Here is a 16,317-nt window from a genome sequence, read left to right on the forward strand (position 1 = left end):
CACTCATCCTCGATGCTTCGGTGCCAAATTTTTACAAAGCACACCAACTGCTGTAGAGTGGACGTTCAAAGGCACTTTGCCGTCCTGCGTGAGAGCACATCGTATTTTGTGTTTAGTTTTATCGTCCTTCCTCCGCGCCCTTCGATTAACACGGTGGGCTACGTGCAGCGCGAAAGAAGTTCGATGTACGCACGTGCGTTGTGTGCCAGTGTCGAAATGATATATTTGCAAGTATACCACCACTTGGCTGTTGGTGCAGGTCTCCTTTGCAAAAGAGGTGGCGAATCTTTAATTCGGGACGGTTAATTTTTGTAGCGGTGGAGCGGTGGCGCAGCGATTCGCGCTCCGTGCTCCAAACCCGGCTGCCTCAATTCGATTCACGGTCAGCATCAGCGACGAGTGATGTATCGACTGGGGCTACGCCAGCCCCTTGCGCCAACTTACACTGACCAGCGTGGTGAAGTATGGTCAAAATGACCGCCGTGACCAGCACGGCATGTGGAGGCATTCATCCAGCTGTGGATCGATAAAGACCTGTAAATAAATACAATATGAAAAAACAAACATAACGGGACGCCGGAATGGTACCGTAGGTTTCTGTGCTATCATTTCCCCTTGAAACGTTGCGTCGTTTTGTTACAACCGCTGCCGGGCTTGGGACCTTCCTCCGACTCCTCTTAACGGAACCGCCGTAGCGATTAGACCGCCGGCCGTGACGCGTCCTGCCGGAGTCTGCCTGCTTGCACGGCACGCCGCGCTCCCTTTGTCGACAGTTGCCCTCGTCGCTGGCCAAGACCCTCAGTGGACCGTTCCCCCTCCCCGCCGGGGAGGACTGCCGTGTCCTATCGCTGCCGTCGCTCCCTCGACTGTACACCGTGCCGCGTTTCTATTCCTGGTCTCCGGTTCATTTCGCCGCCGCTTGAGTATTTTTTCACGGACAAATAGGGCTGGCGTGGCCGCTAAATATAAGCGATGCCTTCACCCCGTGAAGCAGAACGCGCGCGCACGCGGGTCAGCGCGTGCGTGTGTGTGCGTTCCCGTTTGGCACTTGAGAGTGCCGCCGGCAAATCTTTCACGTGGCATCCTGGCTGCTCCTCGAAAGCCTCCCGGCGTGTGCGATGATGATGCTGTTGCTGCTGGCAGGCAGCGTGGCTATATTGAGTGTGTAAGCGCTGCAATTGCTCCGGGATTCACGGACCAACGGAGGTTCCAGGCGACGCTGGGGGGGAGGGCGATGGTGAATAGGTGAGGGGGAACCACATCTCATTACTTACACCCAACAGGGCCCAGGCCAACCGCGATAGTTTGCTGGGTGTCAGCCACTGCTGTGTTCGCTCTCTGTGTGTGCCTTTGGCTCGTCGGTGTGTGGTTCAAAAGTTAGATTCGCCTCCACCACGACCACCGTGATTTGTTCCTTTGCCATCGCAAGCTCGGATGGTCTCTGCTTTGCTTAGAGAAGCCCAGTCAGCCAAAATATTGAGATTGTCCTTTGTCTGATCCCCTTTTTTTAAATCCTTTATATTAAGTTCACTTGCTTGCTTGCGCGCTTACGACCGTGCAAATCTTTCGGTCGTTTTTTAACCCACTTCCCGTGATCCAATCGAGCTGACATTTTGCACACAGACTCATTGTGCGTGACAATTTATTTTCGTGAAAAAAAAATCCAAAATTTTACACTTTTTAGGAAAATTTTTGTTATATTTAATTACCAATTGCTTAATGGTGGCAGGCAATCATCTGACCCATAGGTGGCAGCCATCTCAAGCCAGAGGACGAGAGGACTCTAGCCGCCACGCATATAAAGGATTTATAGTGAAAAACTTAGTTTTTACGGGTTAATTTTTTATTTGTCACTCTAATTGGAAAAATAAATAAGTGGCAAGGCCTGAGTGCTTGAGGGAAAATTGTTTTGAAATCCTCTCGGGGTTTGGCTTTAGACCATCATCATACCACTGGGTGAGGTGGCTAAAGAGAGTACTAGTCTGTGAGGAGTCACCAGTAGTTGTTCTGAAGTCTCGGCATTGGCTCACGTAAGCCTGTGGAGGTTACCAGCACCTCACGCTCGTTAAATCAAAGCCATTTTTGATTGGGCTACTTTACTGTCACCATCATCGTGGTCATCAGTGTGTTGTGGACAACGTGCGAACAGGCCAGGCGTGCGGCCATATCAAAATAATTTCAAAACACGTTAACTACAACTGTGGTTGGTTACCGTTATTGCCATCATCATCGGCCACGATTAATCCAACGCTGGATGAAGGCCTCTGCAAGCCGTCGCCACCTCTTGTGGCTCCTGCGAAGTAATAATCCGCCTGGCGCCTGCGCGAAAGCCGGTTTTACCGCTCCATCTCCTGAAGCCGGGCGTGCTCTCGGGCGCTTTCCCTCCTTTGGCTGAGATAGGATCGGCCCAAATGTTGCTCCTCCGGCAGGACCCGCTGGCTCATGTTCCCGCAATCCCATGCGGTGGGCATCCAGCCCGCTGATCACTTCCTCGCAGAGCCGCGCCCCACGCTGGACCCCTCGATCCGTGACTCGCGGTCGGACCGTTGAGGGGTGTTTTTCTCGCCGATGTGGCGAGGCGCAGCAAGCGGGCACGACGGTCCTTCGACTGCCAGCCACGGCCGCCGTCGGTGACGAACGACGCCCTAACCTCCCCGCCCCCAATATTCACCCTTTTTTGCCGAGCCGCGCAAACGCTCGAACAACCCCCACAATCGACACGGCATGGGGGGGGGGAGGCCTTTGTCCAGCAGTGGATTGACAAAGGGCAGTGCCTGTATTTATTGATAATGTATTACCATTGTCACGGACACGGATGTAAAACGAACGGGGCGAGCGGTAGCCCCCACGGTCGCTCCGTGTTGTGTGGACGGTGGGGGAGGGGGCGTTACCCCGGTAGGCGTCGCGTGGCGCACGTGCGAATGAAGAAGCGGCGTTTACAACTCCTTAAAGCGGTAAAGTCGTCGAGCAGACCTAGAAAATTCGCTTCCTAAATGCCACCGGACGTTTGACCGAGTCCGAGGCGTTGTAATACAGCCGCAGGTGATCCTTGACGCGGTCCTGGAATCGCATCCTAAGGTCCGCGCGACGGTCGCATCGCAGAAAGTCCCCCCTAGATTTGTGAATAGTTGCCCTTCACGAAAGTTTGTCACGAGGGAGAACCCAAAGAATCGTCCGCATCTCTCGTCAAACATTCGCAGAATTGGCAATACCGGTCCGAATGCCAGGCGGCGTGTGCGATCGTTGGGCCTGTCGCAATTAGGCGTAGCTTTTAAATTAGTCTTCAGTATCCCGTCGCACAGATTGAATTCTGAAGTTTTCCACTGGCTTCAAGAATAATAGATGGTTAAAAAACAGCGAGAACCTTCCATGTACATTTATCCGCCTGTGGAAAAATCAACAAAGCAACGCGTTTTTAAAAGCGCATCGATACGGTGTCTTGAGCATCGGCTCTCTCCGCCGCGGCACACCCGGAGCGACGATCTCAAGTTACCCCCCCCGGCTCGATGCCGCTTAGGTCCCAAATGCTGGCGTGTTATGGCATCGATCAGGCCTCGTGGTTGGTAAATAATCGTCGGTGGCGGTGGCATTTTCAGAAAGCGCCGCCACCGCACGTAATCGGCATAAAGCCGGTAGACTGCCAACATCGGAGCTCACTGCCTGCAACTTTGAAGCTCTGGATGACTCAGTGTTTCCAGGTTTAAGAGAACAGGACGAGCGAGTGAGGTAGATGGGCCGTGATAACTTTTACGAAGTAAAATGGACAAAATAAAAAAAATGGATTCCCGTTCAAATATGCAAACCTGGCTTCTCCGCCTGATGATGCTCGTTGTAATTACTGGCGAAACGTCGTACTCGTATTGTGAATGTTGTGGAATTGCTCTCCAACACACCGGTGGGTGCTGTACTGGCACGTTCTTTTTTACGTAACAAACCTTACTAATTGGCTGTGTCGGGTGGTATGGATTTAATGACACATTTATATTTACGCGATCGAACCCAAAAAACCTCTATTATGGATGCATTGGAGGGTTGCTCGTTTCCTGTTCACGAGCATGAGCCAGTGGTGGAAATTCCACATTCCTATGGCAGCGCCAAGCCCATGTGCAGTACAATCTGCCAATAAAGTGGTACTCAATGAATTGCCTTGGATACAAACTTGCATATTTTTAGGCGTGGGCCACACATTCGGAGCAGTGTGCACGTTTGTTGGTGCAGCGTGAAGTCTTCACTGTGTTTGATCTGATATTGTAAAAAAATATAATATTTTGCTTTGTCAAAAACATCCTAATTCACCATTCGTTGTTTTCTCTGCTTCCATGGTGGTCACTCAACCTGAACAATCGTCACAGAACGTGACACAGACAACATAAAAAAAAACTTCCAATTTACCATTCCGTGTCTCTCTCTCTCTCCCCACAGTGACGCCCTTCGGAACGATCAGTGCAAGTTCACGGAGCCGCCGGGAGCCTTGTCCGATCATCATCGGCTTGAAACTCCCTTGGAGAGACGGACGACGAGACCGTTGTTGAAGAGGGCCCGGGCTTGTACCGTGCTAGCGACAGACGAGGGGAGCGTCTCACGACGACGCGCTTGAAACCGAAATGGAGAAAGGTCCCGTGGAGCTGAGGATGGTGACTCCCATTCCCGACGGAACGGGGAGTTTGAACGGCTTTGCGGACGCCTCACGGACCCAGTACGAGGGGTACGTCCGCGCCGGCGGTGGCGGCTCTTGACGGTGGCCGTCCCCGCGCTGGTTCTATTGTCGACGCTGAATTCGTCTTGTGACGTTGGCTTGGCAACGCCGCCTGCGACGGCAACATTGGCGGTTTGCGAATAAGATATACGATGCCGTTCAATATGAATCATATTTAATGTGCAGTAGACGTACGCCATAGTTAGTTGCCGTACTGTTATAAGTGCCACCCTAATTGCGGACAAGAGATTCACTCGGAGATCTTCTTTGAAACGAGAGGCTTGCTGCTCCAAGTGGCTTTTCACCACAGCTCTTGTGCCAAGCCAGGGGGGCACTTTGAAGCCACCTGAAGTGTCGAAAGGGTCACGGGCAAGAGGTCATGGGACAGACCCAGATATTGTTGTTGAAATTAATAGCATAAATCCTGCCTCGTGATTGGTTGACAGAGGCGCCTATCGACATTTCCTTGCAATCGAAGGCAACCTGTGATTGCACCGGTGAATTCCCACCAGGAGAGCCTGCAATAACCGGGGTAGTCCACCAGGGCAGCGTTGCTATTAACTGTAAAGCCTACGACAATTATAAACCGTCAAGTGTCAAATGTAAAGACGTGTCCATGCCTGTCAACCCATCACGGTTTACCCGTGTTCTTGTACAGGGGAAATTGAGTTTTCAGGCCCATACGGCATATAGCCGTTTCAGTACGGGCAAAAAATAAAATGTTTGTCTATTTGTGTTTCTCCCTTGTGATGGGACTTTGTAGGATGAACGTTGAGATTTAGAAGGGCACGGGGTGACCCATAAGGTCTGAATTTGTCTGTAATAAGGTGGGCACTGAGAAGGGGGGTTGACAGGTATGCGTATCATTTGTTCTGTTAATGGCATCTTAAGGGCATGTGTACAGTACTGCGCAGTGCATTTACAGCCTGTTGTTGACGGTGATGGTGATGATGATTTTCGTGAACACTTTCCAACCGAGATTGAAGGCGTTTATGCGTTACCTCCATCCCTCCTGAACTGGGATAGGGGGGGTGAGGCATGCTACAACCCTCGTGAAGATGGCCCAATATTAACAAACCCATAGTATAAAGTTGTGTTGCTCATAGGGATGCGCTTGATTGAATCAAAACCGGCCATTGTGATCCAAGCGATTTGACCAAAACTTGGAGACACGGACCAGAGCAATAGGAATTATTTGCAAATATGCCTCCGAATATTTCCCTGACAGCTACCCGCTGGCTTCCATGCCCCTGATTAAATAGCTCAGTGATGTCTTTTCCAAAGGGTAACACTTTTACAGCTGCGGTTGAAAACGCTTATGCTGTTACTCCAGTTATAACTTTTGTTTCTGGTGACGCGGGAGGCGCAGATAACCCAGCGGATCGTTAAAAAACAAACCGCAGGGCGCGAACCGCAGTGCCCATTACCTGCTCGGATCTTCACGAAGCAAAAGTCGCCAACCAGTTTCTCCAGGGACAATGTACACAGCCAAATGGGTACAACTCCACTTTTAAAGGGTCGGGTTATACCAATCGGTGGGTAGGGCGGGCTAAACAGCGCAGCGTCGACCTGAGTTCGATTCCCGCTCACGGCTAACATTGGTGGCGAGTGATGTCTAAACAGGTCCTGAGTAACCCACCCCTTCGCCAAACCCACAGTGACCAGCATGGTGGAGTGTAGCCAAACAAACCTCACTATCGCTGGCAGGAGACGGTGAACCAAGGGATATTTGCAGTTACAGGCGGCACACAGGCGTGTTGGCGAGCGTTACGTAATCAATGACATATCAATGATTGAACCCCCTCACCCAATCAACCCTTGCCAACATGATTTGTTTGAACCAGGGTCTTGTGTGCGTTACAGGACTAATGGGGACGTTGAGGAGACGGAACGTTTTTTGCCAGACGGTCAGGTGAACAAGCCGGGGAAACAGTTCACAGATGTGAGACTCGCACGCACAAGCACGCACGCACGCGCGTGTGTGAACACGCGAGCATACATAAACACGCACACGAGCACACGCATACACGCGCGAGCACGCACGCCAATGATCGCACGGCTTGAGAGTTCAACTCGCTGAGGTCACCGCTGTGTGTGGATGGCTCATGGATCAGAGCACTGGGCCAACACAGATGAGACGCAAGTTCGAATCTGGGTTTCGGCCGCCTGTTTTTAAACTGGATTCTCAAGTCTGGCGAGTTGATGGTTTCAGTCTGGTCAAAAGTCACTAGATATAATGAAAATCCATCATTTCAGTTCGGATGAATTACTCCTCTGAGATTCAACGAAATAATATATTGGTTTGACTGCCATGCAACGAAGATCAATAGGACATCAGGTTTCCCCGGATAATGCAGCACCCCTAAGTGTGGATAGGAAGTCACTTTGTTGGGATATCAGACATAGCTCTGTGAGGAGGGAGACACCTCGACTTGATGAAAGTAAAGCTGCTCACTTGAGGAGGCGACACCTCGACTTGATGAAAGTAAAGTTACCAAACGTCTCGGTTTGGCCAATGCAGGCCGCTACCGGCGTCCCCCGAAGCATTTACAAACATCGGGATTTTTGTCGCCAGTTTTAATCTTTTCTCCGGCCTCGCGTTCAGCTCGCGATGAACGTGCAATATGGGCCAGGCCTCCGGGGCTAGTGGGCATGGGTTTGGCAGTGGGCAGTGGGGGCCCGTGTACATGATTGCGCGGCTGACAAGCTCGCCTCAAGTCCCGGTTGAGCCTCCCAGAAATGTATGGCGGCTGTGGTTGGTGGGCTTCAGACTGAGGGTGGGGGTGGGGGTTTCTGCACATCGGCGACGTTGGCCACGCCGGCGCGCTCACGCTTTTGTTTCTCCGCCAGCAGCATGAGGGCAAGGCATCGTTCGGCATGTCGGTGTTCAACCTCGGCAACGCCATCATGGGCAGCGGCATCCTGGGCCTCTCCTACGCCATGGCCAACACGGGCATCGTCCTCTTCGTGTGAGTAGCCGGACGTGCGATGGTTCGCCCCCAACGCCCCCACCGCCCCCCCCACGATAGATTTCCGCACCACCGATCAGCACGGTTGGCTATGTACGGTGCGAAAGAAGTTCAACATACGACCGTGCGTAATGATGTGTACGCACCGCTCCAGGTGCATTACTCGCAAATTATTTCATTGGGAAAGAGCCACATAGCGACGTTGCCCTCATACTGGCAGACTCATGCAGGCCGCTGCGACGCACACCTTGTTGCTGCACAGGGACAGCTGCCGTGTGGAGGTGGGGTCCCCTAGGCTAGACTGCAATAGATAAGTTAACTGGCTTGAGATGAGGTGTGCTGTGAGGCGCCTTTTGAGATGTTGAGGCATTTAAGTGCCACTATAATTTGTAAAGAGTTAAATGAGAATAGAACATGTATAAAGGCTCATTGTTTGGCTGAACATCTTAATATGTAAAGGACCGCAGAGCTTTGGGCAATTGTTTAGAGCGCAGGCTCCGGCTTGCCGCGTGGCTTCCTTCCTGCTCGTCTGTGGTTCCTCGGTGCAGGTGAGATGCGAGTTTAATGAATGACAACATTGATGAAAAATAAGAATAGATTTGACCCTTTCTGCCAACAAAACAGATGTTCAAACACCAAATAAATATCAAGTCTGCATTAACCACACATACTTGCTCTGTCTCGTCATGTCATCGTTTTATATTCTCCGTTAGCCTAAATGGCGCAGTGTTTCACATACTGCGCTCTCGACTCCTGGCCACGACTAATGTCAGTGGCGAGTGATACCTGAACCAACCCCTTCACCAACCCACACTGACCAGCGTGGTAACGTTTAGTCAAACAGCCCTCCATTCATATTGCGTCCAACCACCACAATTCAAATCGAAACGCTTCTCTCTCTACCTCTCTGCTCCACTTGGGAATTCCCTCCCGGCGTCTCCTCTTTTCTCAAATTCTTACGATTACGTCGCTCGATCTCGACAAACGTGCTCGCGTTCGTCGAGTGCACCTCTTCCTCCTCCTCCTCCTCCAGCAATGCTGTTTGTTGCTGGCCGCTTAGCATTTTTGGGCCCTTTTGTGTGCTCAGCAACTGTGAGAAAATAAAAAAAGCCCACGTCGAATCTTGACTTAAAGCTTTCGTGACTGCAGGAATCCATATTCTTTGAGTCTTTCGGTAAAGTCAGCGTAGTTTTTGTTATTTTCTTTGAACCTATCTACGTGACTTTACCGAAGGACCCAAAGAATATAAAAAAGCCTACGTGTTAAACTAAGAAAAAAGACACTCAACTTTGATTGGACCAAAGCAAAAAAGCAATCTCCGGCCCTGTCTCTCGGGCCAGCACAAACGTGCTCATGGACGAGGCCTCCCTCCCTTCTCTCTTTTTTCCTCCCTCGTTTGAGCTTCCTATTTTAATCCCCCCCCCATGCCTGGCCTCCCCACTCCCGTCCCTGTCCCTTAGAGGGGATTAATCTGCATGGCTCGCGGCTTCTCTAGAAGGTTGTGTCTGCACACTGCGTATGCTAATTCCTGTGGCGAGGGAGGAGGAACCTTTGCCAGGGTAACCGACAAATCCGCGTGACCCCCCCCCCTGCCGCCCCCCCCCACCGCCCAACCCTGTGAGCAGTGCGCCGTGTGTGTGCGGTTGAGATGGGTTCAGTGTAGCGCGTGCGCATATACGCGTGCACACAGCAGCGGCGGCGGCTGCTGCTGCCGCGCACCGCAATCTCGCCGCAGCTCTCGTGCCAGGCTAGGTGCGCTTTGAGGCCGCGATGGACGCTCGATGGCAGGAAGTTCGCGTGAAAAGAGCCAGACGGGTTCGTGTGGACACGTAGACGTGTGCGCTTGGACGCAGCAACTCGGGACACGACAAATTCTTACCGCCTTGGTCTCACCGCAGCTCTTTGTGCCGGGCTAGGCGCGCTTTTGAGCCCACATGAATTCTTGCTGGCGAGACGTCACGGGGACAGACCCAGATGCTGTGGGTTAAACGACTGGGATGACCGGTATCGGCACGGCCTGCGCTTTCTCCCTGTGCCAACTTGCTGTGTTCTAGCCGCCTGGGACTCCACAAACTTCTCGTCCATGTGCTTGGCAAAGTGATGCAGAATCAAGCCAGGAACCGTCCCTGGCTCAGGGGGACGGCGATTTCTTTCGCACTTTTTGAGGATGTGCCAGTCCTAATGGGGTCAACTCCTGATTAAACGAATCATTTGGTGATTATTCTTTAGGTCTTTCGGTAAAGTCACGTAGATAGGTTCAAAGAAAATAACAAACTATGAAGTTTCGATCGCAACACAAGCGGTCGTCAACAGGATGACGACCGCTTGTGTTGCGATCGAAACGTCGTCGTTTTTTGTTATTTTCTTCGAACCTATCTACGTGATCTTACCGAAAGACCCAACGAACATGAATTCCTGCAGTCACGAAAGCTTTAAGTCAACATTTGGTGATTACTGCGTTTGCAGTGGTGCCGAAGCACGAACAACAACAATTTCACGCAATCGTCATGAACAATGTGTGTGCCTTAAAAGTAAAAACAATTTTAAAAAAGCAATGTTGCAAGCATTGCACAATGGTCCTTCTTCAAAGCACAAGTATTGTTTGGGCTCATACAGTCGACGGTGGGGTGGTGGGGGAATTACCTCCTCATGCAAGGCGTGGTGCCGTGAGTCAAACATTGATTTGATATGTTGGGCCCGGGTCGGTCAAACTCGTCCAGCCACAGCAGCTGCGTGATCCGCAATCCTGAGCCTCGCCCATTTCCCCTCGGCATCAGTAGGGGGGTGAGGGGAGGGGGTGATGCGGTGGGGGGGATGCCGACCCCAGCTGCAAGTGATTATTTAAATTTTCCCTTGTAACTTTCAACAGCTGAGATCAGGCGACGGTGGAGATTGTGGCACATCGTGTGGCGATACGACATTTATATTCAGGGTCAAGTTGGGTCAAGTTGCCCATTTTATTTATTTACTTCCAAATGTTACCCACGCGAGAAGCTAGAAACTTTTCATGCCACGTTTACATGAACGGGCCAGGAAGTAGAGTTGACGGAATTTGAACCTTGAAACGTTTCTGCGCTAAAACGTAAGAACGTTGGCTCCCGTTCTGCCATGAAAAATGAAAACATTGAGCGCGAACAGCAGTGGCAGTGTGCAGTCACGGGGCCCCTGCGTGTCTACATGGCCTTACGACGAGAGAGGGCCCTTCCGCGCAGGTCGGGGCAGTTATTAGACCGTATTTCACCACGCTGGTCGGCGCTGGGGATTTGGCGGCGAGCATTAATGGACGTTGCGAGCTTGCGAGTGCAGCTCCGTGCTGCCTTTCGCTGCACTGGCACCCCACTGGCCACGAAACGCAGACCCAGCTGCCAGCTCCCATGGCGACGCGGCGTTTCGTGGTGGACGCCCATCCGAGCGCCATCCGGCCTCAACTCCGCTCAGCTCCGCTCAGCGCCCGCACTGGCTGGGTGTGGGGTGGCACGTGCCCCCCCAATGATCCGATCGAATTCCATAATTTCGATCGGATCATTGGGGTTTATTAGTAATAAATCAGCATTTTGCGACCCTCACTGCCACTGTGTAGCATATTATGACGTGCCAGGGACTCTATGAGATGATAGGACAATAGTCTGAGTCCATAATTGGCAATAAGTAACGGCAAAGCGGTTATAAGTGACTCAGAATTGTGCACAGTTGCGTCTACATTCCACGACTTCCCTGAAGGCATTCACCTTCAGTGAGCGCGATGCCGATCACACAACGCGGTTCGAATTCGACCCTCGATCGATGGCTGTGCCATCGCAGCACACGCGTCGAATAAAATATCAAGGGACAAGTCCTTACTTACTAGCAACTCCTCTATCATTTTTCATTGCTGGAGGGGTTGCCCCCCCTACCTGAAAATCCTGGCTCCGCCAATGCCCAGCGCTCTTGAGATCTGACGACATCGGGGGACGCGTTCCTGGTCTCTCGGTCATCTGGACCAAAGTTTTGAGAAATGTATTCACGTTCTGCACGATGCTCGTGTTATGTGCGCACCTTAGCTGCACCTTTTCCAGGTGGCCTGGCATCTATTTGTTGAGGATTAAAGCCACTCCGTCGTGTTTTCACGCACAAAACACGCACACACGCAGAGAATAGAATTCCCCGCATCGCTGTTTTTAAGACGCCCTGGGGTAGGTAGGTGCTTTTAGCGAGCGCCTGATATGATCAGCACGGACCTAGAAGGTCAAGGAGGCAGCACGCGCGGTGGTTGCCTTTGTGCTGACCCAGTGCTCATGTTTACACGCGTTTAGAAACACGTGTTATTTCGATTACTGTATTTGGCTGCTATACATTTCCGCGTTACAAGCCACCTCTTTGGGCGATCATTTGCGGCCAGGTCTCTTCTGCAAAAAGAGCTACATAGCTCGGTGGGCCTTACCTGGTAAACTAAACATAGTAAACATAGTAAACATAGTTTAGTTTATAGTTGAGCGCAGGGTCGACGTTAAAACGAGTGACGTGGGCGCGGTGCGTAAGAAAAGCCGTCCCTTGTTTGTGGAGTTAGACGTCAGTGGGCAGTGCAGCGTCGTTACCGTACCCCGCTCGGCACCTTTACGTGCTCCCCCGCCTTCGCCAACCGCACGTTGACCAGCGTGAGGAGGTACGGTCCGAGCAACCTGCAAGGGATATGGCCGAGGCCCTCGTCCAGCCACGAAAACCCAATGGGCCAGGAGATGTTTTTTGCGCGTTTCTAGCGAGACACGCTCGCCACCGCCATTCCAACCGTCGCCCGCCCGCCTCGCTCCGTGTCGCGAGTCCTGAGGTGAGGCGCCGGTTAGCCGAGTTCGATTGCCGACCAGCGGTTAATGATTTCAGTCGTAGCCATCACACCCCACACCCACCCTCCTTTCACCAGCGTGCGCAGACCAGCGTGGTGAAGTATGGTCAGACAACCCCCCGGTGACCAACAAGGCACCCATGGGGCGGCCTTCAACTATCATTGGATCAACGACAGAGAGCTGTAATTTACATATATATTGAAAAATCAATTTGCAACACCAAATTAAACGGTTCATCTCAGCAAGTGCTGGTGGTTACCAAATACATTTAATTGCGAGAATAGGTTTTCCCCTTTTTTCTGGGAACAAAACAGTTGTAGTTGCTCACCCCGAGCCCTCATTACTCTGAGAGTGGCATTGTCTTTGTGCTGTACGCCTCTTGGCGTCCTCTGGTCTCACACCGTTTTGAGACTAGGCTCAAAAGAAAGCTGCCTCTGGTGTGGACCAATCAGTTTCAAAGACAATGTATATGCTATCAGAGTACTTTTTTGTTTGCATTCTGGTTAATGCAGACATGATTCCTTGTAAAAGGTTTCAGTTTGGTGTTTAAACATCTTAACACCTGTTTTGTTGCCAGAAAAAGGGGAAACCTATTTGGTACTGGCAAAGGAGGTCCGACATTTAATTGCGTTAAGTACGAGTCGTGTGTAACGTTTAAAGGCTGACCTAAAATTTAGCCTTTTTTTTGCTGCATTAAATTATTTGAGAAAGATCTGTTCGCCCTGGGGGGGCACTTCAGTTGATTTCCTTTGTTCTCATTTGATCGACTTTTAATTGTGGGGGTTACTCTCAACGACGTTGGTCAAGCGATCTCTGCAGCGCGTATAGGCGTGGGCCTCTAAACCCTTCATCTTTAATTGCAGTAAAAAATAGCGGCCGTGTGTTTTTGTGGGAAGAAGGGCCGAGGCCCCGCCGGGGGGGTTAGATTAAGGTGCCGCTCAAAGCAGGAATGTTAATTTACTATTGGACTGAGATTTTGTCAGCAAAGCATCGAGGGGGCCCTCGTTTCCGCCAGCATTCATGCGAGCGAGAGAGAGCGAGAGAGAGAAACGTATTGTTGAATTAAAAAGTCCTTTGTGACAAGTTGTTGTAGCAGAAAAACCACAACAATACCACTTGACAAGGGCATCGTTAGTTCACAATCTCCACCGCCGATTGAAAAAATCTTTTGACCCGATGACGCCTGGCGAGGTGCCCGACTCGCTCGGGGGCCACGTGACGTCCGTTTGGGCCGATTTTAAAAGGGCCACGTTTCTGTGACGTTTGGTGTTTTTTGGGCTTGGAGGAGTCGCGGCAGCGCCCGAGAAAACCCGGGTACACGGCGAGCGGCCACTGTTCGCCGAGCCACAAAAAAACGCCCGTCACAAAATCAGCGGGATAATATCTCTCGTCCTGCCTACGGGGGGATTCGTCGTTTGAGCGTCGGGTGACGCGACTTGGTATTCACCGTGGTTGACGGCGATGCGGTACTGTACGATGTGAAATGTCACGAGTGGGACGATGAATCGTCTCGCCCCCCCCCCCCCCCCACTTGTACGTTGCCGTACTTGAAGTACGATTGAAATAGTTATTCAAAGTTCTGCAACTGCGCGTTACCCAACACACGTCCCCGCCGTAAGTCTTCTAATCGCTGCAACGTTGTCATCTACGACAGCTTATCGCGCGCGTGCAGCCAGAAACGATGGCGTCTTGTAACCACAATGCTGTCAATTACTTCGCAAAACGTTTTTACCACACCGCTTTTGGTAAATAGGTGTCCGTTATTCTTTTATAATGTCAGTTATTAAGACATGCAAGCATTATCACTATATGACGATACGATTTCCCGGGAACTTTTATTGTTTGGGTAAATTATTTTGTGATGTTGTTGCTGCTGCTGCGTTGGAAACGGTGCACAAGCACGCTTAACAAGAACAACTCAACACACATTCGTCAATAACAACACAGTGGCTTTAGAAGGAAGAAAAAAATATATAATAGGTGAAGGTCACTGGCCCTCATGCATGTGCGATGAAGAAGAGCCCGTGCCCCAAATGTCACCCATTATATATGTATCCTTTTAAGGCCACAGTGTTATTGACGGATGTGTGTTGACTTGTGTGTTTTTTGTTACATCGTGTGTCTATAAATGCGTCTCGTAGTGTCCGCCGTACAGCGGCAACCCTCATGTTTACCCATAAAGCAGTGCGAGAAGAGGAAATACCTTTGAAACAAAATTCACGGTTTGGTTTTTCAATTTCTAAGAAGAAAACTGGGACTAAATAGATTTTGGCATGTTTTGTTTACGTGATGAACCTTACCAATTGACTGTAGCCGGTGGTGGCGTGTTTAACAACACATTCATAAGGTATAATCGTAGGTTTCAGAGATTGATTTGCTTGGCAGTAAATGTTCTACTGCGCAGCTGCAGTAGGAGTGCAGCGTGTCTGGGTTGTCTAGGCTCCCATCCTCTGACCGCCGTTAAATATTTAAAACCCGATCTCAAGTGCTGGCCGCTGGCCGTGTGATTTGTGAATGGAGAGGGACGGCGGTCGGGCAGAGTACACGGGGCGTTTGTATCTTCGCCGCATCACTGAATAATAATAAAAGAACGTTAAACAAACCAAACAACGGTGCACAGTTTGTCTTCACCTCTGCAATATTATTACTCCTCCACAAAGCATAAGTACGGCCAAAGTCGGAATCTTATCTGGCTTGGAGCACTCGGCTGGTGCCTCACTGCTACACCGGAATGAACTCAACGTCACGTAGTCGGGGTGATTGGTGATCCAGAACTGGGCGATTCGCTCAGGTTTTTTGCTCATTAACTGATGGTCAGTCGTATGTATTTATGTTGTACTTCTTTCGCACCCTACCTAGCCAACCGTATGTGGCCAATTACTGTGCCCGTGAACGTCACTCGTTGATTCCTCCAGCAATGTTGAGGACTCGGTCTCTGCCAGACGCTGACTTGTTCATGTCATCCACCGTCACAACCACCTCACTGCACATCACAACAACTCACTAATTCACTCATCCATTCGCCACTCGCTCGCCCACTCGCTCACCCACTCGCTCACCCACCCACTCACTCATCCACTCACTCACCTACTCACTCACCCACCCATCCACTCGCTCACCCACTCGCCCACCCACTCGCTCACCAACCCACTCACTCACCTACTCACTCACCCACCCACCCACTCGCTCACCCACTCACTCACCCACCCACTCACCCACCCACTCACTCATCTACTCACTCACCAACCCACTCACTCACCCACTCGCTCACCCACCCACTCACTCACCTACTCACCCACCCACCCACTCGCTCACCCATTCACTCACAAACTCACCCACTCACCACACTGCTTCTTCCCGTGCATCGCTCACCATGATATTTCACTCCCATTGCCTCCTTTTTGAAGTTCTTACAAACTCGCTGAATTCAATGAAACACCTCTATCACATCTTGGGCAGTGCTGTTTGTTGCTGGCCCGCTCTCTGGCGTGTTTGGGCCCGTGCTCCACAAAAGTGACACGATTGCTTGTGTTGCGATCGAAACGTCGTGATATTTTTATTATTTTTCTATCTACGTGGCTTTACCGAAAGACCCAAAGAATAAAAACAAAGAGTCGCATTAAGACCCCTTCGCACACCCTGCACGTTTCTTTCAGCCATCTTACGTGCAGGGCCTGGCTATTGCAGGCAGTGGACTTTGTGCGAAAACGACAAAATATTTTACACTCTGCACAAGCACAAATATTATCAGAATTCCCTGACAAAAAAGTACAAACATTGCTGTAGGCAGCTTGCCAGTGCGTGTATGCACATCTCTGCCAGGCAGTAGCCG

At 51.0% G+C, this 16,317-nt stretch overlaps 1 protein-coding gene across 2 annotated transcripts in view; it reads left to right on the top strand.

The window, feature by feature from the left end:
* LOC144732909 (sodium-coupled neutral amino acid transporter 3-like) overlaps nucleotides 1-16,317 on the top strand; it is a 130,782-nt gene that overhangs the window by 74,145 nt on the left and 40,320 nt on the right. Inside the window, exons 3-5 of one of the 2 annotated variants that reach the window (XM_078614573.1) lie at nucleotides 4,423-4,705; nucleotides 6,560-6,638; nucleotides 7,550-7,665. In XM_078614573.1, the coding sequence (XP_078470699.1) occupies nucleotides 4,605-4,705; nucleotides 6,560-6,638; nucleotides 7,550-7,665 (296 nt within the window). In that variant the 5' untranslated portion in view covers nucleotides 4,423-4,604. Of the gene's footprint in view, nucleotides 1-4,422; nucleotides 4,706-6,559; nucleotides 6,639-7,546; nucleotides 7,666-16,317 lie in introns of both variants that reach the window. The other variant, XM_078614572.1, reaches the window with a different exon arrangement.

Source organism: Lampetra planeri, chromosome 44 (assembly GCF_965212315.1).
Source record: "Lampetra planeri chromosome 44, kcLamPlan1.2.h2, whole genome shotgun sequence".
Lineage (NCBI taxonomy): Eukaryota > Metazoa > Chordata > Hyperoartia > Petromyzontiformes > Petromyzontidae > Lampetra > Lampetra planeri.